The sequence below is a fragment of the Zonotrichia leucophrys genome, chromosome 13 (assembly GCF_028769735.1).
Source record: "Zonotrichia leucophrys gambelii isolate GWCS_2022_RI chromosome 13, RI_Zleu_2.0, whole genome shotgun sequence".
NCBI lineage: Eukaryota > Metazoa > Chordata > Aves > Passeriformes > Passerellidae > Zonotrichia > Zonotrichia leucophrys.
This window is the reverse complement of record NC_088183.1, coordinates 14,032,553-14,059,811: the sequence shown is the minus strand read 5'-3', so window position 1 is coordinate 14,059,811 and position 27,259 is coordinate 14,032,553. Positions and strand designations below refer to the sequence as shown.

At 41.0% G+C, this 27,259-nt stretch overlaps 1 protein-coding gene across 3 annotated transcripts in view; it reads left to right on the top strand.

Annotated features, from left to right (window-relative positions):
• The window catches only part of SLIT3 (slit guidance ligand 3), a 482,576-nt gene that overhangs the window by 387,527 nt on the left and 67,790 nt on the right, over positions 1 to 27,259 (top strand). For all 3 annotated transcript variants that reach the window (XM_064724717.1, XM_064724718.1, XM_064724719.1), the window contains 6 exons: positions 4,538 to 4,606; positions 5,672 to 5,743; positions 5,925 to 5,996; positions 11,318 to 11,389; positions 15,849 to 16,012; positions 21,045 to 21,169. In XM_064724717.1, the coding sequence (XP_064580787.1) occupies positions 4,538 to 4,606; positions 5,672 to 5,743; positions 5,925 to 5,996; positions 11,318 to 11,389; positions 15,849 to 16,012; positions 21,045 to 21,169 (574 nt within the window). The remainder of the gene's footprint in view (positions 1 to 4,537; positions 4,607 to 5,671; positions 5,744 to 5,924; positions 5,997 to 11,317; positions 11,390 to 15,848; positions 16,013 to 21,044; positions 21,170 to 27,259) is intronic.

Here is a 27,259-nt window from a genome sequence, read left to right as displayed (position 1 = left end):
GAAACAGAGGAATTAATCTGCATTTCACACCTGATAGTTTAGAATAAGTAAATAATATCAATATTATCAAATAATGTGTTCAGTAACTGGTAAATTTTGGGTCCATATCAGAAAGGTGACATTAGCACTAGCAGAGACAAAAGTTTAACTTAAAAACACAGCCATGTTTGTGTGTCACACATGGAGGTTGTGCTCTGATGGCAAATACAGCAAAACCCAGAGTCCAAATTTGCCAAAACTTATGATCCAAGATTCATATTTGAATCTAGATCCACACTTAATTTTTGTTTCCTCTCAACTCCAATTGAAGCTCTTAAAATTCTTGTTTGTGGATGTTTCCTCTTCCCCAGTCCAATTCTTTTTTTAGACCATTAGGAAATTAAATTTGACTCAAAATTTTAGGATAGTGGGTATGGACATGAATAGTTTTGGAGTGTAACTTAATTTCAGAGCTACATAAAACTGCCAAGTATCTTGGTTTTTGTAATGTAACATTCTTTGTGGAATATTTGAAGGAAAGGTTTTGTGCCTTTTCAATTACTGCCTGAGAACTGATTTCTCTCTCCAGCTTCTCCTCTTAGCATGGATTGCCACTGCAAGTTTGACTTTATGGCTGAATAGACACCTCAGATCAAAAAGGATTCCAAGTGATTCAGATTGTTACACAATGCTCTGGCACCTTGGGCTGGTTATATCACCTCCAACCCAAGTGGTTTCTGTACAGAAATAGACAAGTTGGGAAAAGAGCAGCTGTCATCTTTAATGCACAGGTTTAAATGCTTTATGTGCAGTGTTGGTGTGTGTGAAGGATGCTGGATGAGCCCTGGGGCTGCTGCAGCCCTGTCCCACCCTGCCAGCCCCCCTGGCCATGCTCTAGAAGAATCCTGGCCAGGTAGGAAGGTGGTGGCTTTCTTTGAGAGCTGAACATGTATTTTGGGATTTTCTGGTTGGGTTCTTTCTCAATTTTTGCTCTGGCAATTGCTTGTTGGTTACAAGTCATTAGTGAGACTTGAGGATTCACAGCAGCATTCACAGGGTAAACACCAAAAACCTCCAATCTGATATTTAAACAGAGCCTAGAGACCTCAGGAAGCAAATGAGGTTGTTTTGGATAGCAGTCAGTGTCTATTTTAAGGCAACTGACACTCAGTCTTGACTCTGTATATTAATAACTTGATTCCCAGAATTAAAATTAGTCACGAATTTTTCTTCATTCATACCAGAATTTCTTTGCATACCAGACACCATGGACATCATATTCCTTTGGCTGGAAAGAATTAAAAATTTAATCTTCCTTCCACATTGACTCTTTTATGGCCGTTTTGAGGGGCTTTTTGGCAGAGCATCTGGAGCTTCATCTCTGCTTTTTTTATTTATATGGATGCATTCATAAATACACAAAGTTTTGTGTCTCTGCCCATTTGCCCTCAGGAATAATTCCTTTATTCACTGTGTCCAGCTTCCAGCCCCCTGAGCCCAGCAAGGTGGGGAGGGGGTGCCCTGCACCCCCAGCCCTGCCAGAGGCACCTCGAGGTCCCTGCTGCAGTTGTTTGCCCCAAATCCTGCATCCCACATCCTCCTGATTCTTGGCAAGCTCTTCTGCCCTAAAAGCCTTGCTTATTTCAAATTCTCTGCACTCAAATGTGCTTTCAGAATGAATGCCTTCAGCTTGGAAAATGCTGCCACGTTTTGGATAATGGGGTGAGAGGTTTAGCAGTGGTGAATTGTTCTTATGGACACATGAAAAGTGTGTTATCAGTGCTTTTTCAGAATCAAATTGTGTTTATTCAGAAACTATAGCACTGGTATGAGTATTGCAGTTTTCTGCTAGCACATTTATATAACCATCAAATTGCTGCAGAGCAAATCCAGAGCTATTCAGAGCAGATCTTCTGTAGGAGTTTAACTCCAGGGGTCTGCATGTCTGGGTTAGTCTGAGTCATGAAGCACTGAATTAAAATGTGCACCCTTGACTTTTGATTGCCCCAGCAAGCAGATGAGGAGGAAAAAAACTTTGGCTCACTACCATGAGTTTGTTTAAATTGCAGGCTGTTTCATATTGAGATCAACTAGAGAATATCCTGAAAATATGTTCCTGAAGAATTCAACATATTGCAAGAGTCTCCTTTCCTAAAGGAAAATCATACATAACTTCCAAATACATAATACATGACCTGCTTTTGATTTCCTTTAGAAATCCTTAGAATTTTACATTTGGAATAAAGACTCGAACTCTAACCAGCCCTCTTGCATGGGTTTAAGATTTGTGATTTTCTGGGATGAAGGGGAAGGCACAGACTCCCAGCATCCTTCTGCATCCACAGCAGACCATGGCTGGGGGAAAGAGATGTGGTTTGCCCTGTTAGAAATGTGACATGCATGTCTAAACACTGAGAATCTCCAGTTTATAGTGGGAAATTACCAAGGAACTCCATTTTCACAATAATTTAAGAGATTTAGCCAAAATGCAGCAAGTGGCTTTCCACTTGTGGAAAATGTGGATTTCCATGGGAGGTGTAAGTGTTTCACAGCCAACCTGTCCTGTGGCTAGTGAGACTGTCCCTGCTGTGCTGGCTGTGCAACTATCTCACTTGTTGGAGGGGAGAGATTAATTAGTTCATAATTGAGAAAATAATTTCTTTTGGTTAAAAAGTCATAAGCTGGTGTTCCCACATTGTCCAGCCTAACCCTGGTGAGGATTGAGGTGAACTCTAAGGGAATTCTGCCAGGATGGGATCCTGTGCACATCCAGAAGGGATAACTGTGAGCCTGGCTGGAGCAGTTCAGCTGGAGTTCAGTACAAAAAGAGATTTGAAGCAGCAGAAAATGTTGACAGGTCATTAAGCTGAAAAAAAAAAAGGTGGGGGAAGTAATACCAGCTATAAAATATATTATGTAAGAAATTCTGTTGGTTTTTATAGATTCTGGTTTTTTGAATGATGTAAAAATAAAGTTTGTGGGAAAATATTCTTGGATTTAGTTTACACAAGTATCTCTGTGCTGTTACAGTTAATGTAGAAGGGAACATAGGGCACAAGGATAATCTGTTATTATTGCTGTTTGCTATAGTAAGTGCATAATAAGGAGGTCTGTTGCCAAAGACAAGGAAGTTGTATGTGTGGAATAAAAATTCCTAACATGATTATCAGATTCTGTTTTCAGCAGCAGAGGCAGCACATGAAGTGTTCTGGTGTCTGTGGGCTGCATTTCCTGGCTACACTTGATTATGTTTCAAAACATTCCATATCAATTGCATTGCCCCATGTCTGCCTCAGGAAATATCCCTGCAGCACCATGTAAGGAAGGGAAATATCATTTTTTCTTTCATCCCACCTGTGGAGGGAGGAATGCATTCCTCCTCATGGAGCTCTCTGAGAAGGATGGGTTGGTTTCCCAGGCAAATGTTGATTCAGGAGGATGTGTGGAGAAACACCTTGGCAGAGCCATGGTACCACAGTAGTCACTTTCCATTGGAGCTTTATTATTTTGGTATCTTCCACAGGTACCTAAAAGCCAAGGTTAAGGAACAAAACCTCCAGCTCTGTCTCTATTTTATTGTGATAAACAGGGAAACACCCACATCCCATTGCTGCCACAGTCAGCTGTGCAGACTGGAGTACCCACACTGTCTTTTAGGCAGGCTTTTTAAAAGTATTGTGATTTTTCAGGGGGTTTTGCTGAGTTAACTCACTGGTCACGTTTCTTAAGTGGAGAAAAAGTGCAAAATGGAGGCTCTCTTAGCCTGTATGAGGACTTAGGATTATCCCCTTTAGCCCTTCCATGCCTGTGTTTGCATAGAAATAGGTTCAGTGGCATCTCAAACACTGAAACTTCCAGACTAGAAACACATGATATGTTGTTAAATATATTTAGTGCACATAGGAGGAACCTCTGTTCCAGGAGAGCTTGGTCTTTGCTCTTTAATTTATACCAAGTTTTCCTCCTGTACCAAAGTGCTGTGAAAAGGAGAGGTGAGGAGGGTGCATTGCTGTGGTGGATGTCCATCAAACTTGGGGATGTTTGTTTGTGTTGATGCTGGAATTAATGGGACCTTTTGCAGCACAGGGATCTATCTGGGAGTGCAGCTCCTCTTCCCTTTCTGGCTGCACAAGGACCTTCCATGCCCAGGACAATTGGCAGGGTCAGGGAGCTGCCAGCACTGTCCTGCTGAATTTGTCAAATTTGAGATACTTGGGAAAGGTAACTCCAAGTTCAGGGCACAGGCCATGCAATTTTTCTCCCCTTCTTCAGCTGCTGTCACAGAAGAACCAAATGGTCACTTCTGTTTGCTGTAGGCCAGAGATCCTTTATGCACTTCCAAGTTTTAAAACAAATAAAGCGAATCAATAAGCTGCTGTCATGTTTTGCATGTGGGGTAATTCATTTATAAAGTAAAAGCTGTTAGAGTTTCAAAGCAATGAATCAAAGGTAATTTCATTAGTGACTGACTTTATGTTGTCCTCATTCATGGTGCAGATTGAGTGACGTGAGTTCTCCTTAATGTGTTTGTGTAATTGTCAAATGTGACTTTTTTCAGATACTTGGAAGGAAACCATCTGCCTGCTGTGCCAAAGGGGCTCTCTGCCTTCAGACACCTGACACTGATGTAAGAAACACGTGCTTTCAATGTCAGGGAAATTGCATGGCTCTCTCTGCACTGTGCTGTTGGTGGAACATAAATAATTGGTATTTGGAGTGGGGTGGGGGGAAAAAGCCCAACACCAAACCCCAAAACTTTCTGTAATTTGAATTTGGAAAGAATTTCACAGTAGACACTGCTGCCAGTAAATGTTCATAAAGAGTGAGGTGCCTGAGAAGCCCCTTGCTCTGCAGGACCCCGAGAGGACAAAGCTCTCACACAGACTGCTGCAGTTTCACTTGGCAGATTTATCTGTAAAGGTCATTAGCAGAGGAGACACATTCATTTGTGCTAGATGAGGCAGTATTTACAGTGCTAAGGCAATGACAATTTGCATAGCTCTTTCTTTTTTGAACAGTCTTGCAGATAGAAACACAGCTAGACTTTGTTTTGTAAATTGCTCCCTGAAATACACAGGAGTGAAATTCCCTGCCTGAACTATTTATCAGGAATTTTCAAATGCTGTTGGAATCAGCTGTGGAGATACTCCAGTCCAATGGGCTGGGCAACCTCAGACAAAAACAACACGGATGAAAAACTGGAATGCTTTGTTTCAAGATTGTTTTTTATTTAGAAACATCCCTAATTTTGGTTTTCAAGGGAGATCAATAGCAAAACAAAATGTTCTGGTTGAGTCTAAAAGACTTTTTAAAATGAAAAATGAAATTTTGTTTCAGTAGCTGTCAGTATGATAAGTATTTGGAAGTGGGGTACCATGAGTGCATTGCAAAGCAAGTTGGAACAGTAAACACTCAGCAGTGCTTGTATCATTTATTCATTTGTTCTTTTCATTGAATGCTGTATGCTGGAAAGATGCCTTAATGTTTCTCAGTCTGAGGCTTTTTAGGAGAGTCTGATATGCTTTTCCTTTAGAGCTCATTCATAGTTGGTCAGAAAATACTCCAGTTGATAATATGCAACTTTTCAATTGCTTCCAAGCATTTTGCTGTGCAGATATCATGTAATATTTTCAAAAAGGCATTTTTCTCCATTCATACATGTAGATGATATTTTCTCTGTGTGTTTTTTCAGTGATTTGAGCAACAACAGCATCAGTGTCTTGGCCAATCACACCTTCAGCAACATGACTCAGTTATCCACGCTGTAAGTAGCCCAAAGTTCTGATAACAGCTTTAATTGCCTTTCCAACACCATCTAAGCTGTTGGGAAATTAATGTATCTCTCGTTGCTTAAGCATGTGTGTCTCCATGCCTGTCTGTGGTTGAATTAGCAGTGAAATAAGCAAAGCCAGGCCAGAGTAGTGACTGTGCTCTCCCCTCTGCAGCATCCTGAGTTACAACAGGCTGCGGTGCATCCCCGTCCACGCCTTCACCGGGCTCCGCTCGCTGCGAGTGCTGTAAGTGATCCCTCCAGTGCAGCTCTGCAGGCTGCACCTGGGGCAGGGAGGGGGCAATGGGCAGGGGGAGGGAATTTCCACATCATTGGTGTCAATGTATTTGTGCTCTGGTGGAATTTGTCCCATAGAGGCCAGAGCAGGTGAGCGCTAAAGTGCCATTACATATTTGCAGGAGGAGTGCAAATTAATTTGTTTGAATTTCCCTCAGGGTTTACATTATGGAGCTTTTCTCTGAAAGGTGCAGGAACTGTCCCGAAAACAGGTGATAGCTCCCGCATCAGAGGAACTGTCTCCAAAAAACTTGACAGAATCTGTTTCTGCTGCCTGAACAATGTTTGGGTGCTCCACAGGAAAAGGCTTTTCTCTTAGTCTGTATACATTTGGTTATAGAGTGTGAGTTTCCATTGGAGGCTTTATGGAAAACTTCTGTGCATTTTCAGAATATTTTCCATTGATGCACATTTATGCAGGCAAGCTAGAATGGGATCTGAAGGGAAGTTAGAAGCCCCCACATTAAATCAGTGAATAAATCAGGCCAGTGGCTGGGCACCAGTAATGCTGAGATGCCTGTCTCAAATCTCCTTAAGTTGTGAATAAAATTACACCTCATATTGTCTGTGGGCCTGCTCAGTGATATCCATGTGTGGTTTATTTCTTGGGAGGTCCTTTTCTTCACTCCTCCTTTCTTTCCAGTGTGGCTGCTTTCAGCAGCTTTGTGGATTAAACCATTTGTTTACAATCTCTTGTGAAATTCATCCTTACATTGTCTCAGAGTGTGGGCTGTGGGGCTGTTCCTCACTGCAAGAGCCTCTCCCAGCTTTCCTCAGGCATCTGCAGGACTGGCTCCTGCTTTTCTCATATCCACTGCCTGATCAGAAACAAACCTGGGTTGGTTCTGTGGACACCTGGCCCCACATAGCTGTCAGGAAGGTGGATAAAGAACCTTCCCATGGCCCAGAGACACGAGTGGGTCACCAAGACTTGCACAGTAGCCCAAGGGGATACATTAAATATCTTGTCTGTGGTGAAGGGGAGATAGCTCTGAACACTCAAAGCTCAGGACAGAGGAGCTGAAGATTGTTCTGAGTGCTTTGAAACTCCACATTGATATTTTCCATTTTTAAAAAAATAGATGATGTTCAGCTTCGGAAGTTTGTGTTAATTTAAAGAGCAGTGGTTGTTGTGTGTTGGTTCTATAAGTGTGGAATCAAAGTGTCAGCATGGGCAGTACTGGGACTGTGGGAGCAATAAGGCAGAGCTGCTTGGCTGAGACCTTTCACTGTGGTTTCAGTGGTAAAACAGATATCTCAGTTTCAGCCTCCCAGATTACAAGGCAGCTTTGGATTCCCACTGTTCATTAGCAAAAACAAGAAAGATTCGTGATTTGGATTTGTTGCTTTAAGTTTGGCTTGGGATCCTGATTTCTAGCACACAGGGATGGTCACATTTGAGCTGTTACATGAATCCTGAAATTCAGCCACAGATTAATATATTCTGTTTCATGGCCAAATAAATTATTCCATATGGAGCTGTCTTCTGGCCTGCTCCTGAGATGCAAGCTAGCTTGATTAAAGCTGCTGTGGGGCTCTCTACCCTGAATTACAGTGTGGATAAACCATGCCTCCCTCTTTCCAATAGCCACAATTTGTCTTTTCACTTCTGTTCTTGCAGGCCACATATGGGCAGGAACAGAGGGCAGTATTTTAATGACAACTGTTGTTTTTTGGCTTTTTTTAAATGATTGCTAATCAAAAAGTGTCTTCCTCCTTCAAGGGAGAAACCTCCCATTGCCTTGCACAGAGCAGTGAAATGGGAATCTCTGCCTCTGCTCCCTGCTTTTGGAAGCCTCCAGATTGATTTGATTTATTATGGCCCACAAAACTCTGGTATCAGCTACAACTTTTGCCACGTGTCATCACTGTTGCTACTAAAAATCAATTCTCCAAAGAGAAAATGGTTTCCAAGAGACAATAGGAAATCTGTTACTGTCAGTTTTTTATTATCCATGCTCTCAGGGGAACTTAAAAGAGAAAACATCAGCAAAACAATTTTCACTTTTTTTTTTTTTTAATAAAAATATAGGGATCTCATTACTTTTGGCTGTGCATGCCTTTGGAAGTAGCAGACCCTACTCATGAAGGTTTTCCAAATTCCTTTGTTTTCTGTATTTTTGCCTCTATAGTAAATACAGTAAAAAAGTGCTTTGAAAATCAGAATAATCATAGCTGTATGATGCACTTGGTCTTTGACAGATATTTCGTTCTGAACTCCCTTTCTTAGATTTTTCAGCCCAGGCTCTGAGAAAACTGCAGAGTCAACATGTTTATGTTTAATTCTTAATATCTATCAGTGTTTACACAATCAGGTCTTTAATCTCAGCCTTCCCATCTCAGCTTTATCCATAATAGCAGCCAAAGGGTGCAGGAGAGCACAGGACATAAAGTCTGGAGATTTTTTTTAATAAGCAGAAGTAGGTTTTTGAGCCAAAGCTATTACAGTGAAAAGTTGTGGATTTGTTTTTCAGTTAATTTGTCCAAAGCTAGTCTTCTTAGAAACTAAATATAAACAGATTAGGGAAGCTGAGATTGAGACAAATTAAAAGTATTAGAGCTCTCTGAATGACCCGAACAGATTATTTTAAAGATCATTGTGTAATCACATATTTTTATATGTGACTTAGTTAAGAGGCAAAGTACAAAAATCAAAATAATTCCTAAGGTCACTAAATAATTGTCCATGTTATACTTAGGGGGAAAAGGGGTAAAATTGAATATTCTATTAAGAGACACTGCAGTTTTACTGAAAACTGATGGATATTTCCTGCAGCTCAAAGCTCAGACAAACACAAGTATGTGTGATGATAAAGCTGTCACCAGTAATTTTTGGGCACAAAGTTTTTGCAATACACTTCCACTGCTGGGTGCTGCACGGATTTGACCTAACAGAAGCATCTGGGTGGGGTTTTTTATGTTTGGTTGTTTTTGTGGGTTTTTTTTTTTTTTTTGGTGTTTTGTTTTTGGGTTTTTTTTTTTCTTTTATCAGAGAATGATTCCTTGTATTTATGCAGTCTTTTTTTTTAAAGCTCTGCTGTTGTGAGCAGTGGCACCGTGGCTTCCCTGCCATCTGAGCTGTGCTGGCTCCTGCAGGCTTTGGCACCCTGGGGGCTCCCTGTGGTGTTTGCCCCTGGTGGGAGGTGGCTCTGAGAGCTCACATTTCTCTCTTCCCAAAAAACACATCCCCCTTGTGCCTGCAGGAGCCCAGGGCTGGGACAATGGGCTGCCAGGCAGGACGTGGGAAGGGTCCATGAAAGAAAAACAACCAGGAAACCCCAGCCCAAAAGGATTTGTTGAATTAATTTCCTCCCCTGAAGGCAAAGGAATAAGTTAGTGGGGTTCTGTGTTGAAGGAAGTTTTGATTTCAAGGATTCTCAAGTGTTCTGTTACTGTGTCCTCCAGAGGGGATCCACATCACCTTAAATCCAAACCCTTGCTGTTTGCTGGGGCTCAGACAAGAGGATCCCTACAAGTTGTGCTTTTGAGGGAGAATACACACATCAGTGTCTGTGCTTTAACTGTCCTAATGTGAAAGGATTTATTTGACCATTTGCTTGTAAGGAGATTTGGTATAAAAATGTGTTCCTGATGTTGATCCAAGAGGAAAGATTTTGTTGCACTGTTGAATTCTCTTGCCACTATTTATTATTGTGAGTTTTAAGAGGGGTTTAGCATTTGTCATTTTATTTTAGTTGCAGGAGTGATGATGTTGCTGACATGATTTTTTTATTAAAATGCAGGCACTTGCATCCATGAAACACCTCAGTGTTTGGGACATGTAATAAAGCAAATCCTTCTAAGGGTTTTATTTGATGGGTTTAAATTCTTACAGATAAATGGCCATGTCATTCTTCAGCTTCTCTTGGATGTTTCCAATACACCTAGAAGAGAAAATGTACTCCTTCACAGGATAAATGGGACTGATACAACCTGAAGATTAATATGTCTGTTTACAGAGAATTGCCTTGCAGTTTAAAAGATCAGCAATAAGCTCATCATGAGCTTATTTAAATGGGCTCATTTCATTGATCATTTTGATGACAAGTGGTTGACTAGCTCTCCTCACACCACCAAAATACTCCTTGTTGAATAGCTGTGGGTTTGTCTCACTCAGTGGGTCATTCTGTACACAATTAGTGAGTGTGTTTTATCTGGAGTTACTGTGTGGGAGCTCACATCCTTCCTGTTCCTGTGCAGATTCATTTCTTGGAGATGCACCCTTATATATGGCAAGTTATTATTAATAGTCAAAACCAAGGAAGGCTTAAAGGAAAATTTCAGAATCAGGATGTTGGAAGGGCATCAGGTACATCCTGGTGCAGCTAAAAGTGCTGTTAGAGAGGAAAGGTTGCAAAAAACAGATGGGTTTTATTTTTTCACTTAGGGCAGTTGTCTGTTTTGAGATTTGGATTGTTTTAAACCCAGTGTTTCAACAATAGGTACACTCACACAAATAAAAACTGTGATTGCTGTGTCAGCAAATCACCAGGTAAGTTAGGAAATAAATGACTTAAGGGCAAGAGCTGCTCCAAACCTCACAGCAGGTTTCTGTTTTCCACTCTCCTCTGCCATGTCTGGAGCACTGAAAGGAATTCCCATTTATGCTTCTCTATGTAACCCATGCACAAATGTGGGTCTTTTCTCAGAAAAGAGATAAAGTGGGTGCTTAAATTGTCCTGGAAACAGTGGAGAACCCTTTCACTCCTTTCAGGGGTCCTGAAAATGCTGCTAAAATTATAATTTCTTTGCACAGGGTGAATAATGTCCTAAAACTGATTTCAGGTGCTTTCCTTGGTAGCACAGAGAGGTGGTTTTTGCTGTAAGAATGGGAAAGTGTGGCTGTATTTACCCTCAGGGACCCTTGCTCTCTCTCCTAGGATCTCTCTGAAGTCAATAGTTAATTTAACTTTCACAATTCTGATTTCCCCTGCTCTGTTTTTGCTGTGCTTCTGGCTAATGGGATTCTGTAAGAGAACTCAGGTGTGGATGTGAGGGTCCACTTGTCATCAATACACTTTTAATGGCATAAATGATATGTCACCTTTTTAATTTACAGCAGCACTCACCGACACTCCTGATTGCATCATTGTTTTAAATGCCAACACCTCGAGGCAGGAGGGATAAAGCATGGAAGTTCATGAGTTGTGAAACTCAGAGAAACTCTCAGAGAATCAAAATTAAATACCCTTTTTAAGCATCCATTCCTTCAGTGGCAGGGGGCAGACAAAATGCTGTGGTTTGATACCTTCCTGCTTCTCCCCCTTGTAGGACACTCCATGGAAATGACATTTCCAGTGTTCCTGAGGGATCTTTCAATGACCTGGTGTCCCTGTCCCATCTGTAAGTACTTCTGCCTGGCTGAATCTCTGGGATTGATGGTTTCAGATTTGTAAAACAGCACACATTGCTAGGATTGTCGAGCTTTTTTGGTTTTCCTGCTCACTTTTCGTAATGTGCTCTGGATATTCATAGTGCATCTGTTCAAAGGAAATAAAAATTTCTAGGACCTGTTGTTATTAGTTATGAAAATATTTTCTTAAGGAAAACCAAATGAGCAAGTGTGACAGTTTTCTCTGCTGTGGACTTTGTGTTTAAGGTTTTCTTTCAGCATTGTCAATGTGAAATGCAGAGCATATTATGGTTTAAGAGTGAGGCAGGAAACCTCCCACAAAGAGCAAATATTAAGCAAATGTGAATTCTTTGCTTAATAAGTGTCATATGTTTTGCATGCTGGAATGTTGTCAGTATATGGACTTGTTGATGAATCACTACTACAGACATATATATTTAATCACATGGAAATTGGTCATTTCACAGCATTAATGCTTCATTCCATAGTTTGCAAAAATTATTAAGCATTTCAGCTTTTTGAGGAAATCACTATTACACTGGTAGAGGGCCAGGAGACTTTCAAATGCACTTTAGGTGATGAAAGAGCAGACAAAGAGCTGCAATGGCTCCAAACTAAACTTGAGTGACCAGAAAATGCTTTTTCACTGAGATAGTGTGTGATACCTCACACTATCAGATAATTGATGTAGGAAAAGCAATTTTGTGCAGCAAGTTTCTTGATTACTGTCCTCAGTTAATCAGAGGGCTGAGCATGTGTTGGTCCCTCAGTGAAGTGAGTGGTTTCACAGGCTGATACAGATGTTTTCTGTACACACAAGCAGACATGTGTGCATTTAACATAGGTTTATATCTATTTATTTTCTCTTTTTCACCTTTAACATGCCCTCCAGAACACTTCCCTGAACACCAGATTCAGATTGTATTGAATATTTTCTGGGTAGCAGATACAACCCTGGCAGCTTTCTGTCTCTGGTCCTCTATGGACAGTAAAAAATAAAAATATCTCAGATAGGGACAGAAATCATGAGAACAGCTTGAGCAGAGAAATAATCTCTGTTTCCAGCTTGCACCTTGGTATCATTGGTTTTTCACATTTGTTTTTCCTGTTCCCAGTTTAGTCAAGTCTTTTTGTGTGTTTGGGATTGAAATTCGGGCTGAGCTGCAGCCCTGTACTGGTTTTGGGGGTGCAGTGACACCTTCCACACTGGGAATCTGGCTGCTGGGGGTACTTTCAGAACTCCAGGAATAAACACAGCATGTTCCATTTGTTTGAATTTCCCTCAGGGTTTACATTAAATGAAGTGGAGATCCAATTTTCCTGGGTAAACTGTTCACCTTAGGGAGTGATAAAATCCCCTTTGGCCCAATACAATCTCTGCACTCCTTTCTATTTAGATGTATGTGCTGCCAGAAATGTAAAATACACAAAGCCCAAATGAACAGTAATAAATAGGATCCATAAAATAAATAAGACCTGTCTGGGGTGTAATTTGCACAGTTGAGCAGTTGAATTTTACAGTGCAATTGTGCTCTCCAGTTTCTTAAAGAGGATCCTGAAACTTTTAGCAACCACAATGAATTTTTTCTTCACATGCCCGAAAAAGCTTACTCAAAATTGAGTCATAATAATTGAAAATAAATGAATTTTGAGCCCCTCCTGATACACAGATCTTCAAGAAGAAAGCATGAACTTGGGGTCAGTTTGAAATCCTACAAGGACTTGCTGCCCATCAAACTCTTAAGGCATGGGAGAACAAAAATTTGTCCTAATTGTGCAAGGTGTGTGGCTGAGGGTGGGATTGGTGTTGTGGCAGGGCAGAGCTGAGTACCAGGGTGTGAAAAGGATGCTCAGCCTGTGGCAGGACAAGGGGGACCCCAAACTGGCTTTTAGAATTGCAGAGAGATATTTGTGTAGCATAGACAAAACTATTGATTTTAGTCAGTCTTTTGCAATAGTTTTGAATTGGTCTGTAATTGGAAGAACAAAAGTGAAATCCAGATGGTCCAATCACTTTCTCCATAGCTGTTTAAAGCCTACAGGAACATTTTCACCAAATTTCCTTTATGTCATGAACATCATCTCACTGCAATGGAAATATCATAACAAACTGCATAGCGTTAGCTGACTAAATTTGGAGGTAGGTTTGTATGTGCTGTACACTGCTTTTATTTACTCTTTATTACTTTATTTAGTTGAATCACATAATTGTCTATTTAAACCATTACTCTACTGACATTTTTAATCCACAATCCTACAGTAGTGCTGTAGCATTCTTATCCAATTATAAAAATGCTATAGCACTACTGTAGGATTATGTTATAATATTACTAAAAAGAGCCCAAAATCTGCTGGGGTGGAACTGGGACCTTCCCAGTTAGGTCAGGTCCTGCAGTTGCTGTTGTCACCATTCACTGGTCAGTGTCCCAAGCTCTGCCCACACAAACTGACCCTGTGGCACTCCAGGGATTCCACAAAGCCTCAGCAATGGGTGATGTTGAGTACAACAGGTATTTCCAACATATTTCCCATAAACAGCTCCGATTTCTAATCCTGCTGAATTATCTTCTCTTTACTCAAATTTTTAACTGCCTCTAAAACTAAGTTGTCCCCTCCTCTTTTTTTCAGCATTTTCATGGATAGAGTTATTTTAATTGACTTTATTCTGAGTTGCCCCTAAACAACATAAGTGTCTGAACAGAAATATCTGCCCAACATTTTGAAAATGCTTCTGGTGGTATTTCCTTACAGCAGAAGATATTTTTACCTTCTGGAAATATTTTGCTATAATAGGCAAAGAAATTGAGAAAGTATGTTAGAACTCATGAATGAAAATACGAGAATTATCTCTGGTTCCTAGAAATAAATTTTTAAAAAATCAAAAAAATAACCCCAAGCCAAACCAAACCAAATCAAACCAAGCAAAAGAAAAAAAAATAAATAAAAGGCAAAAACCCCCAAACAAAACACAAACCACAAATAGAAGTGTGGAAGGATACATTTCTGAAGTTGTCAACAATGTTATGAGTAATCATTTTTAGTGACTGTAGAGCAGCTTTATTTCTAATGTAGTTTATAAATATTAATTAACAGGGTAACAAGCTTTCCATTGTCCTCCCACTCACATTTTATATATGGAAGTTTCTCAACACTAAAAATTTCTCAGCTTTCACTGCTGCATTTTGTTTGACCTTGGACAACTGAGCCAGTTGATCACAGTTCCGGGGTCAAAAAGTCAACCCAGTAGTTTTTTTCCATTGTAAGCAATGGATTTACAGGAGGAGTGGATGGGTATTTTTTAATGCTGAGCTGCAGTACACATTTAATTTTGATGAATGAGCCCCAGACAGGGTTTGAACCCATGAACTCTCATTATGAATCTGTCTAGGGCACAGTGGGTTCATTAGTCACTCCAATAGAAATGTATCAACAAATTTACTGAAGTTTCTATCTTAATATCCTGCCTGATATGTTTTTATTTGAAAGAAGCTTGAGTTTACAGTACCATCTTAAAAATAGTTTATAGCATATGCAGAAATTTTAAAGTCTAAAAGCTGATTTGAATCATTGGTTCCTTTAGTATTTCTTCCTTGTGCTATTCTTTATTTAGTTTATTTTCCTTTCTTGTCAATTCAGGTGTTGTACAGCTGAAGTCTTACACTGACTTTAAGCAAAATAAATACAGACTTTCAACATGCATCTCTTCACATTTTAAACAATTAGTTGGCTTCAAACTGATTTTTCTGAAGTGTGAACTTTGTTTGCAATTGACTGATTGCCTAAAAAGACATTTTCTTTAAGAGAAAGAGAAGCACCAGTTAGTCAAGGCAGTGCCTAAATTTAAGGTTAAAAGATTGGTTTTCTTTTGGATAGCTGTCCATGAATAAAGGAAAAATTCTGAGAGTTGTAATTTTGCTATATAAATGCATCTTCTTCAACTATTTGACCTAACTCAAATGATGGGTCAAGCAGCAAATGTGTTTTCAAAGTCATAAATAAACTTAGCAGGCACTGGGTTGCAGTTTGGAAAATGGAGGTATCTTCTGCATATGTGTTTCATCTGGTGAGGAGTCATTAATGTGAGTCATCAGAGCCAAACTAAATTACTCAATTCAGGGTTAGAATACGCTCAGGAAGGACAGAGAATTAAAGGGAATCAATGTGATGAATTTGATGAAAGCAATATGTCTGGTGACATTGCTCAAGCACAATTGTTTGAAAAAGGGATTTCTTCTTAGGTGTTTATATAATTTCCCTAACTAATGATGGGAAGAAAGGAGAAGAGCAGGAGATGAACCTAAAATCCTTCCTGAATACTCAACAGATCTTTGCCTCGTTGGGAAACAATAACGTAGAACTGTAGAATAAACCGTGCCTTGGCGAGATCAGAGCTGTTTGCTGTCTTTGCGCTAATTTAATTGTGCTAATTGAATTGTCGTGCACCCCGAGGGCTCTGGGCACCAACCCCCTGCACTGCGACTGCCACCTGCGCTGGCTCTCCGAGTGGGTCAAGGCGGGCTACAAGGAGCCGGGCATCGCGCGCTGCCGCGGCCCCGAGGCCATGGCGGACAGGCTGCTGCTCACCACGCCCACGCACCACTTCCAGTGCACAGGTACGAGCTGGCCCCTCTGCCCGAGGCTCTGCCCACCGGGCTGGGCTCCGGCACCCTTGGTTTTGGGGGGGAGTTGGGGTTGGGGTTTGTTTTCCGCAACATCGCGTTCCTTCCAGGTTGTGTCTGGCGTTTCCGTTCTGAAATGGTGTTCAGTGAAACACCTCTCCTCAGGTGTTAGAAAGTCTTTTTCTCCCAGCCCCATGACCAAAGAAGAAGTGGAGATTCGTCAGTTCTGCTTTTCAAGGTTGTTTATTTTATCTTATCTGTTACATTCTTCCTCTGACCTGCTGAGATCTGTCAGGCAGGTTGGGTTGTGACACAGTGCCTGCCCTTGGGGTGGTGTTAACTTTATATACTAAAAACTACTTGTACTTTATTTACAATAATTTTCCAATACCTATCACCTATTGTTGGACAGTCTGTCTCTACTCTAAACCAATCCAGAAGTGCTACCATCACAGCAGAAGATGGAGGACAAGAAGAAGGAGAAAGAGGACACACCCAGATTCCTCCATCTTGCCTCTTGAACCCCCATTCTAAAAACCCCAAAATTCTACTTTTTCACCCTGTGACAAATTAACTATCATTTTATGCAAACTCTTCTGGCTTGTAACTCTTCACACAAAGTTGATAATTGTTTCCATGGGTTAAAATCAAAGGCACAGGTGTTTTTGACTCCCTTAAAAACAAGGACTCTGGTCAGGACTCAAGGTCTCTCAGCCCCCTGCCAAGGTCTGGAGTCCTCCAGGGCAGCCAGAGGAATGTCCTGGGTTCCAACAGTTGTGTTTTCTTGTGTTCTTCCCCAAAGTGCAGTTAGCTGCTCCACCAAGGAGAGGAGAGGCACTCCACTCTCCACTAAGCCACTAAGGCAGGAGAAGCAGGGAGCCTGACAGCAGTGAGTGCTCCTGATGCTCACACCAGGTTAGGTAGTGACACGTTAGCATATAAGGTGTTGTTCAAACTTATTGGAACAAATAATTTGTTTTGGCCTGTGACTTGCCCCAAAAAAATTGAGAAAATAAGAGGTACTATAAAAACATAAAGCGCTGTAGTTATCATGTACATTTGCTTGAAAACTGAGAAACAGAGAATTCTTAAAGCAAATATGTGCCAAAAAGTACATTTTCATCTGCAGATCTGCAAACTGTTCCCATCAGTGATGATTCAGAAACTGCAGATTACAGAAAACGTGTCATGCCTGAATTCAGTGTGCATTCACTCAGGAGAGGGTTGAGGGGCAGCTCTGAACAATTTGGGGTGCTCAGTGGCAGGAGTGTACTCCTTAGAGAGCCTTCAGACAAATTATCTACTTTTTTGTGGATTAAGTAGCTCATTAGCGAGTGGTGGAGATTAAGTCATATCTGCATATTCTCATAAAAAAAGAGTTTCAGAGTTTTGCTTTGCTCACCAGCAAGTACTTGAAGATGGAGCTATATTTATAGTGGAAAAGATGGATCAGTAGCCTCTCTTAGAAATGGAAATGAGGGCATAAAGCCTGGTTTTATGTCTCTCAGAGTGCCATGCCCATTTACAGCACTGCTTGGCAGGGTGATTTTATAGGTGCTGGAATTAAACTGCTGAACAAACAAATGGTGGTGTTGGGGTGAGTTTAAAACACAGGTTCCCAAGGCTGAGTGGAATTTTATGTCTTTTCAAATATATCTTTAATAACTGTAACCTTATAATTTAATTACTTTGAAATGGCAGTCTCAAAACTATCAGAACTCTGACCATAATTATCAAAGCAGAGACTTTACAATAGTGTCTCAAATGTGAAGTAAAAATATAAGAAGTACTAAAAATACCAAATAATGCGCTTCTCCCATGAAGTGAACCAAAGAAAATAATTGATTTTGTATATTACATAGGATCTGAAAATTAAACCAAAAGAGACTGGATGTGTTCTTCATTCTGAGCTGTGATATATCAAGAGTTGTGCTCATTTTCTCTCTGAACTAAGCAAGCAACTCTTAGGCAAGAGATCAGTACATCTGTGATCCAGGATATTGGATGTACTTGTATGCTTTCTATGTATATATTAGATTGGTCCACTAGAAAGCTCGTGTTCTTTCTTATATCCCAAAAGTCCCCCTAGCTTGCTTTATCTGAACAGAAAAGGAGAAAATAATGTGTTGATTTGAGTTGGTGTTTGCACAAGCAGAAACAGTTGATGGTCTGGACAAGTGGCAGTAAAGTTCAAGAAGCTCTTGGCCCTTGACAAATTCACCTTTGCTCATGAAAATACAAATATTCTGCAAAGCAGGGCATGGTTTGGCAGTCTCAGTGCACCCTGTTCCCATTTCAGGGGGTGCTGAGCCCTGACCCCAAACCCTGGGTCCCCACCAAGGCTTGGCCCATGCTGGGCTGGGCACCTTGAGCTGCTGCGTGAAGGTCCTGCTCAGATGTCCTCTGTGACCTCCAGGAACTTTCACATTAGTAAATAATGTAAAAAGTAGTTTAACTTATTCTTGTTAAAAATATGTTTTTAGCCTGTGCCTGAGCAGGAGGTTATGTCTCAGCAGAGCCAAGGAAATAAAAGTGTGTTATGTGCAAGTCATGCAAACTCAGCTCTGCTTTTTATTAACTTGCCCTCCCAGCTATGCAGTAGAGGAAAGGAATGTGCTGGGCTGAGGGCATTTTGCTGTATGGATTTATAAATCAAATCCACAAGGGCAAAGTAATGAACTACTTAACTGCTAGGAACTAACACTGTTCTTATTAGCTCCTACATTGATTAGCTTTGATCTATGCCGTAGAAATAAATGGAAAATGTACACCTATTATGAAATAAATAGTAGAACAAATTCTGGCTAACTGACCTCTAAATCTGAAAGAGCAACACTGCTGCCTGTCTCACGAGCTCTCAGAGGAGCCACCTTTGTTTATTCTTTGTTTATTTTACCATGAAGACAAATGTAACTCAGGTATGTCACGTTCCAGCCCCTGTCAGTGCCAGGAATTCAGGTGTGATTTCCTCTTCCAAGGTAAAGACATGTATGGCATTGTGTTTAGACATAAAATAAGATTACAACAGTCCTTCCTGTGTATTTCTCCCTCATTGCTGCCTGTGCAGTCCCAGTCAGTCCCTGATGGCACCACCATCACTGCAGGAGCAGACACAGCCCAGTGCTGTCACCTGAGACCCTTCAGTCCCACTTGTGCCATGTTCCTACCCCTGCTGGTGCTCTGCAAGTGTTCCAAGTGAACATTTATAACTCATGCAGGACAACTCAAAGCAAATCCCTGGCTGGAAGGGATTTTTTCATCCCTAGTTTTGGTAACTCTTGCTCCACCTTCTCTTGAACATCAAATTTAAGCTTCTTTTCTTCACTTTCAGTATGTTTCACAATTTAGTCCTCCTTACCATTTATCATGCAGTAACAGAAGCTCTATGCCCATTTATGATTAGTACAGTACCAATTTTAAATTATTTTAAAAAATATTTCCTTGAAAATTAAATAAAATTACTTTAAGGCCTTTACTGCCTGATATAATTTAAGCCACTTTAAAGTGCTAGGTTTTCTTTTTTTACATATAAAAGCCAATGAGTTAATACTTATTATTATTTAAAATGTAGCCATTTAAAAAATTACCATGTTTTAACAGTGAATATAACTGTGAATATTACTGCCTAAATTAGCTTTCTGTAAAATCTCAACCCTAAAATATTGATTGACTTGGGACCCCAAATGTAATTAGTGTTCTTTACTCTGTGTTTGTTTTCCTGCTCACCTACAAACTTCACTACTTCTCTGGAAGATTTCTGCTACAAATATGAGGTTTTTTAGATGGTTTAAATATGGCCATGTTATTTACTTGTATACATTTACCTATTTACATATTTGGCTTTATTGCCCTTTGCTGAGATAGGTCAATGTTGATCATTCTTCTGGGCAGAAAGGGAAGAAAATAAGTTTCAAAATCTGTTAAAATTAAGGATGGTAGAGCACTTTGCACCTAAATATTCCCATAAGTCTCTAACTAAATCTGTCTTGTACATGGTTTTTATTTATGTTGTTGCATCTGCACTTTCATTCTTGTTATCAGCCATAGAAATGTCAGGTTACAGTTCCCTGGGGTTGCTGTTGCAGGATTTCCAGAACTGAGAACAGGAAAAATTGCTGAAAGCCATATATATATATATATATATATATAACCCACTCCCTGGAGGTTCCCAACATGCTTTTTTCAGAGCATATGTTTGCATCTTCAGGAGAATATGAGCATCATTGAGACTTGCCTAGCACTTGATTTAAGTGCTTAAAGCCTCTCTGATCCCTGGGAATCCCCAGTGCACCTGCAGCCTGTGCATTTGTGCCAGTGCTTGGGGGAAAGTGTTGGGGTGTGCATGGGAGGTGTTCATTCTGCAATCCAGCTCTCTGCTAACATGCTGGAACCCAGGACATCCCTCTGGCTGCCCTGGAGGACTCCAGACCCTGGCAGGGGGCTCACAGACCTTGGCATGGAGTCAACAACACCTGTGCCTCGATTTTAACCCATGGAAAAAGTTACCAACTTGGTGAGAGGAGTTACAAGCCACAAGAGTTTAAGTAGAATGTTAGTGAATTCTTCACAGGGTGAAAAAGTAGAATTTTGGGGGTTTTAGAATGGGGGTTCAAGAGGCAAGATGGAGGAATCTGGGTATGTTCTGTCTTTCTCCTTCTTCTTCTTGTCCTCCATCTTCTGCTGTGATGGTGACACTTTTGGATTGGTTTAGAGTAGAGACAGAATGTCTAACATAGGTGATAGGTATTGGAAAATTATTGTAAATAAAGTACAGGTGGTTTTTAGTATAAAAAGATAACACTGCCCTGAGGCCATCAGAGTGCTACAGCCCAACCTGCTGGACAGATCTCAGTGGGTCAGAGAAAAACAATGTATGGGATAAGAGCAAATAAACAACCTTGAGAACCAGAGCCAAGGAATTCTGCCTCTTCTCCGGTCTCAGGGCTGGGAAAAAGAGACTTTCTGACACCTCAGGTTCATCCCCACAGCAGAGACCCCGTCACTCACTCTGTGTTTGCCTCTGCAGAGCCCGTGGATCTCAGTGTGGTGTCCAAGTGCAACCCCTGCCTCTCCAGCCCCTGCAAGAACAACGGGACGTGCAGCAGTGACCCCGTGGAGCTCTTCCAGTGCACCTGCCCCTTTGGCTTCAAGGTATGGCTGCAGTGAACTACTTGAGGAGCAGGGGGCTGCTCCCCATCACTTGTGGTTCTTTAATGGTTGTGCTGTGAGGAATTGATTTTACAAGCACTGAGCTCCAAAGTTCCTTGCTCAAGCAGGCTGTGTGTGACTTTTCAGCTGTGCCCTGCCAAAATGTCATCCTGTGCAGTTGGAATGGCTTTGTTTTGTGCTGTGACTGCACAGATCATCCTGAGAAACTTGCACTGGTCGCCCCAGTGTTGAGCAGGGTGGTTGGGCTGTACAATCTCCAGAGGTCCCTTCCAGCCATGGGCATTCTCTGATTCTGGATGTAGATATCCATATAAAATGCCAAGTGGGTTTTATCCTCCTTTTCATTTCTTGTTTTCTGCCAGCAACCAGATCACCATTTCACAGGCTCCCAGCCACAGGGAAGGCAGTTCAGGTGACAATTCAGGGCCAGGTTGGTCCATGGTGACAGAATGTTGACACCTGGTGGTTTACATTTACCTTCCACAGACTGATGAGCAGAAGGGTGACCCTTGACCAGACACAACCCCTAAATCAGCTGTCTCTGAATTCAGAGAGAATTCATTATAACGTCCACTGAGGGATCTGCACATATGAATCCTGTGGATTCCCATTGTGGTCTTCCTGATAACACAGTGGGAAATGGGGAAAGGGTCATTGAGTAAAGCAGTTTCTTCAGCAGTGACGGATAACTCCCCTTGTTCACTGTGAGAGCTTCAGGACACCAGGGCACTGTCCCAGAGTGATGTAGCTGGAAATCCAGCTCAGGAGTCAGTAGCTGAAGGATTAAGTAATAAATGAGGCATATGATCTGTTCTCAGCTTGGGGGGTTTCAGGTGCTATGGCCAGCATAGGCTGCATCCTGCAGATTGGGATTTTATTATTGGCCTCTCTGGATACTTCTTACAGTCCTGGTCAGCTGAAACAGATGCTCATAAAACACAGAGTAATAAGAATTATAGGGGAAAAAAGGAGGGCAAAACCAGACATTCATGTGGGAAGTAAGCACAAGTATCTGTGTGTTATAGTTCAGGTAGGATTTAGGAATTAATTGGTTCTGATGATATCACCATTTCCCTTCTCTGTTTTCCTGGGATGCATCCCAGGGTAATTGACAAAAACATTGGGAAAGGGAAAATATAAAGCTTATTTCTTCTATTTCACCCCAGTGCCCTACTCAAGAATAACAACAGTTCTCCTAAATAATTGAAAAAGCTTTGGAGATCTTCTGTCATTAGAAATCTTTTTACTCAGTGGCATATCAACCAGAAACTTTTCTAGGATTTAAAAGACTGTATTGTCAAAAATCTGTTTACCTGAAACTACTTGATACCAATCTATTTATCTCTTCAGGTTAATAAGAAAATTGTCATTTTAATTTGATTTTTAACATAAATTATGTTGAATTCTTCATGTGGGAACTTGAAAAGTATATTATTTCAGAACTAGAAGGCAAACACATAAATCTTTGCTCTGTAAGATATGTATCATGGAGCAGGTATCCAGGTTATTCTAAGTAAAAATATGTTATGAGCATATCTTCTCCTTTTGGCCCTCAGATTTTTGTTTGTCATTGTTCTTTTGTTTTTTTGCAGTAACCCTTATTCACTGGGATAGATTAGAAAGAAAGTTACTGGTGTAGATGCATTTATATTGCTAAAAGACACGTTTTTGATGGGAAGACTTATTAAAAAGAAAAATCCAGAATAACCCTCCAGTTTATAAGCACATTGTAGTCAGGATGCATCATTTTCCTTGGAGGGGTTTTGGTAAACACTTGATGTGACTCAGTTTAAACACCTCACAGAGCATCCAGCTCTTCTCCCTCCTCTCTCACACACTGTCTCAGGTGACATCAGTGTGGGAATGCAAAACCCAAACCCACTGTGAGCCTGTAAGCACCAAGCTGCCAGCCAAGCGTGGCAAAGAGCAAACAGACCAGCCATGGAGCAGGGTTTAAAAACACTGGCCAACAGTTCAGGCAGAATTGGTGGAAATTGAATAAGCAGAAAAAAGAACTGTGTGTCTTTACCACAGGTTTTTGAATAAAAATGAAATATGACAGGTCCAAATGCAAACCATATGAAAGGAGCACTCTATCTACCACGCAGCTCTCCACCAGAGATTCATGCTAATTCAATAACAATACCTTGCTTCCTTCTCACCAGCCAGCACCAAACAGCTCCATCCATCTGGAAGCTATTTCCCAGACCTTGATAAATTGCCCTAAATCTGCCCTCTCAGCATTTGTTTTTCCTTGTTTGATGTAGATTTGAAAAAAATCCTCTGTGGAAGAGTGCATCAATAAAGTGAGAAACCCACCCTTTTTCCAAATTTAAGCTGACGGCTTCGTAATGTTCCCTGTGAGGGGGCAGGCATTACAAGAGGCTTTCTGGGGCTCCTGTGCTCATGCCAGCATTCAGAAAAACACAGAAAGTCACCTCAGTTAGCAGCTGCCAGAGTGGTGCCTGATGGATCAGGACACTCTCCCAGTTATCTGCATTGTGGTCTGGTTTTTGCCGTCACACTGATGACGATCCCATCTCTCACTTTTCATGCTCACAGAGATGTTTTGGCTATTGAATGTATGAATGTATACTTTGTGGGGCTTTTAGCAATTCCAGTGCTGCCCTTGATGGTTTGGGTAAGCTCAAAGTGAGATAAGTCATGGACCACCTGAGCTGTGAGGGGCAAGGCTGAGCTGATAATGATCTTTGCTGCTGCTCTTGCCTTAAAATGGGTGATGAAAGTGCTTGTTGGAGATAAACCATGGCTGGCACAGTGCTGTTGTGGCTGTACTTTGGGGAAAGAGCCCCAAGGAATGGGGTATGGCACCTCCAGCATCTGGCAGCAGCTCCAGGGTGCCACCAGTGCTGGCAGGAGCTGGCTCTCCATGTTACAAAAATCATGTTTTCATATTAAACACAGGCATAGGGGTGATTTTCCAGTGGGTTGCTTTTTTTCCTCTTCTCTACAGCATTCTTTGAATGGTGATTTAAATAATATGTGTGGTTTAGATTGTAAAGTCTGATTGTAAGTGGAGAGATGGAGCTTTCTCCTGCTGGAAATGCTGCTGGCCACCTGCAAAAGGCAGTGAGTGTGAGTGCAGCTGGGGCTGGGAAATAGATAACAGGAGCCCACCAGTTCATGGATTCTGTAGAGTGTGTGGCTTGGAAGTATTCCCACTGATATTGCAAAACCGAGTCCATGGGTGTTGGAATTCAAGAGATTAATGAAGCTTGCAATCAATAAGCTATTGGAAAAAACTTCACTTGAATAACTGTAGCAAAAACTTAAGGTTAGTGAAACCAACACACTGTGTATTTTGTCATTGCTTTATTCTGAAAATGCCTTTTTGGGGGGTTTTGGCTGATTTTTGTCTTTTATACTTTCTTTTCCTTAAAATTGAGGTAGCAACAAATAAAGAATAACTTGCTTACTTTCAAATAGAATGACTTGTGGAACTGGGGAAATAGTCTAAAATGCATTTTTGTTTTGCCTGAAATGAAGGAACATTGCCAAGCCAGACTAGGAAGTGCAGTGCCTGCCTAGGAATGTGCTCTGATAGCTCAGGTAAAGGAGCCAGAGCTGCTGGAATGCAGATGTTTGTCACCTCTGGGTCCTGCTGGCACTGAAAGCTGTCTGAAATGGAAAGTGAAGATGGGTAAAATTGGCACAGCTCACATCCCTCACTCAGGCACCAGATGCTGCTGCATGTCTGTGGGAGAGCTGCTCTAAATTTTACCCAAATCTCTTCACCTCCCTGTTGAGTTCAGCCAGTGTCCTGACTTTTCCTGCAGAACTGCGGTGTCTTGAGGGTTCAGGCAATTTCACCAATCATCCAGAATGACAGACACAATTGGAAAAATCCTGGGCAAAGCTCTTGGGCTTTGGAGAGACAGCATTCTTTGCAGCCAGACTCTTTTGGTGGGAGGCATTACAGTGCAGCCAGAATGATATTTAGTGAGGAAGCTGGCTCCAAATTTCTGCTAGGAATCTGGCTCTTCCCCCTCCTCACCCCCCACGGCTGCTTTTTGTCCCTGGAAACAAGTTTAGAAGTGGAGGGTCCCAGAGCAGGATGTCCCTGAGAAATGGGGGATTCACACAAATCCCATGTTGTGCATTGATAAAAATTCAGTGCCAGCCCTTGAGGGGGTCAGTGCAGCTGAGCAGGAGCTGTGGCTGCTGAGCACGAGGCTGACAGGAGGTTTTCTCAGCACTGTCCCCATGCCACAGGGGCTGCCCTGGCTGTACCCCTGGCTCTGGGGTGCACTGGCCCTGCTGTGCTTGGAGCAGTGATTATTTAATTTAGCAATTAATTAATTAAATAATATATAATATTAATATATTATAATAATATATAATATATAAAGATATTATCTTAATTATATAATAATTATACTTATATAATTAATATAATATAATATAATATAATATAATATAATATAATATAATATAATATCTAATATATTCTATTATATTATGTATTAATATATAATTATATAATAAGTAATATAAATATATTATTATAGTTATATGATAGATATTAATATGATGTAATATAGTATAATATAATGTATATAGTATATAATGTATTATATAATATATAATAATAAATTTATTTATTTCTTTAAATAAATTTGCACTTTTATTATTTTAGACAAATTTGCACTTCACCATCAAATGTGCACATGAATTTTGCTGACTTCTAAACAAGTGAAGCATGTCCCCTGTGTGAGGCAAGGGCACAATATTCACCATGGTGAGGTTCTGCAGCCTTACACCAATAATCAGTGAGAGCCCTGCAGCAGGGGCAGCCTGGGGAGAGGATTCAGCAGAGCTCAGCGTGGCTGTGGGGTGTTTGCTCACCAGACACAGACTGTTCCAACAGGGCAATGTCTCAGGGATGCTGACTTGGGTGGGGTTGGGTGGCTGTAACCCCGTGCAGGGTTTGGCTTTTGCTGTGCCTGGCTTGTCAGGCTGGTCCTGTGTGCAGATGTAGCTCTGTGCTTTTGTTTTGGCTCTGTTAACACACACATGGGTCCCCATTATTGGGGGAAATTTAGGACTCCTGAAGAACTGACTACTATGATTAAGCAGGAGCTGTTCATTGTTTACATCACGCACATATTTATAGATTTTCCAAACTACTAAGTGCACACTTCTTGATTGGTGTTTTTGTCTTGCTCACTCATTCTCTGCCTGCATTTCTCAGAGTAATGACTGGTTACAGCCCAGGTGTTTCACAGTCCTCTGTTATCCAGTTCTTGCAGTCTTGGTATTCTCTTTTTTCTTAATTTAGGACAATTTAAGTTTCAATAGCCTTGATGAATTCTTGAGGCTTTGCTAACAAACTGAGAAGCAGGCTGGCTGGTGCACCCTTGTGAATACATTGCAACACCCCATGTGCATCCTTCAGCACACAAATAAATCCCCAAGCTGGAGCTGCAAAGGAAGAAGGAATGGGAAGGGACTCTGAGCAGCCTGGCCTCATCCACAGGAGCCAGGAGAGCAAACTCCTCTCTCTGCCTTGGATTCCTTCTCTCCCAGGGTCAGGGGACAGGCACTGCAATGTCAGCTCAATGCCAAGATTTGGTGTAGAAGAAATCAGTGCAGCAAAATGCTGTTTGTGTGAGGTGGTTCTGCCTTGAGATTTCATTCTAATAAATTTTCCTGGAGTGCATGTTTATGAGATCTGGGGTGTTGTATTTTTGTTTGATTGTTTTAGCCATACTGAAAAAGCCTATTAATGAGTGTCAAAGAAGCATTTTCCACTCTTAGTAAAATAAAAGAGAAAGCCTTTAGGGATGACAGGTAATGGGTGGCCACATAAAATGAACAGATCTGTATTTATGTGTGGATTTTTAGGGCAAACACCAGTGTAAGCAGAAAGTGATTATAATTTCATATACAGCTCCTAGGGCAGAAAAAAATGCAGAAATCACAATATTTTCTTCCACGTGCTTATTCTGTAAAATCTACCATGCAGCAGTCAGACTTGTGTTACCTACTTTTTGCACTTTCTGTTGTAGTAGGTGTAAAGAAAACAGAGATTTACATGTAGAAGAGCATAAA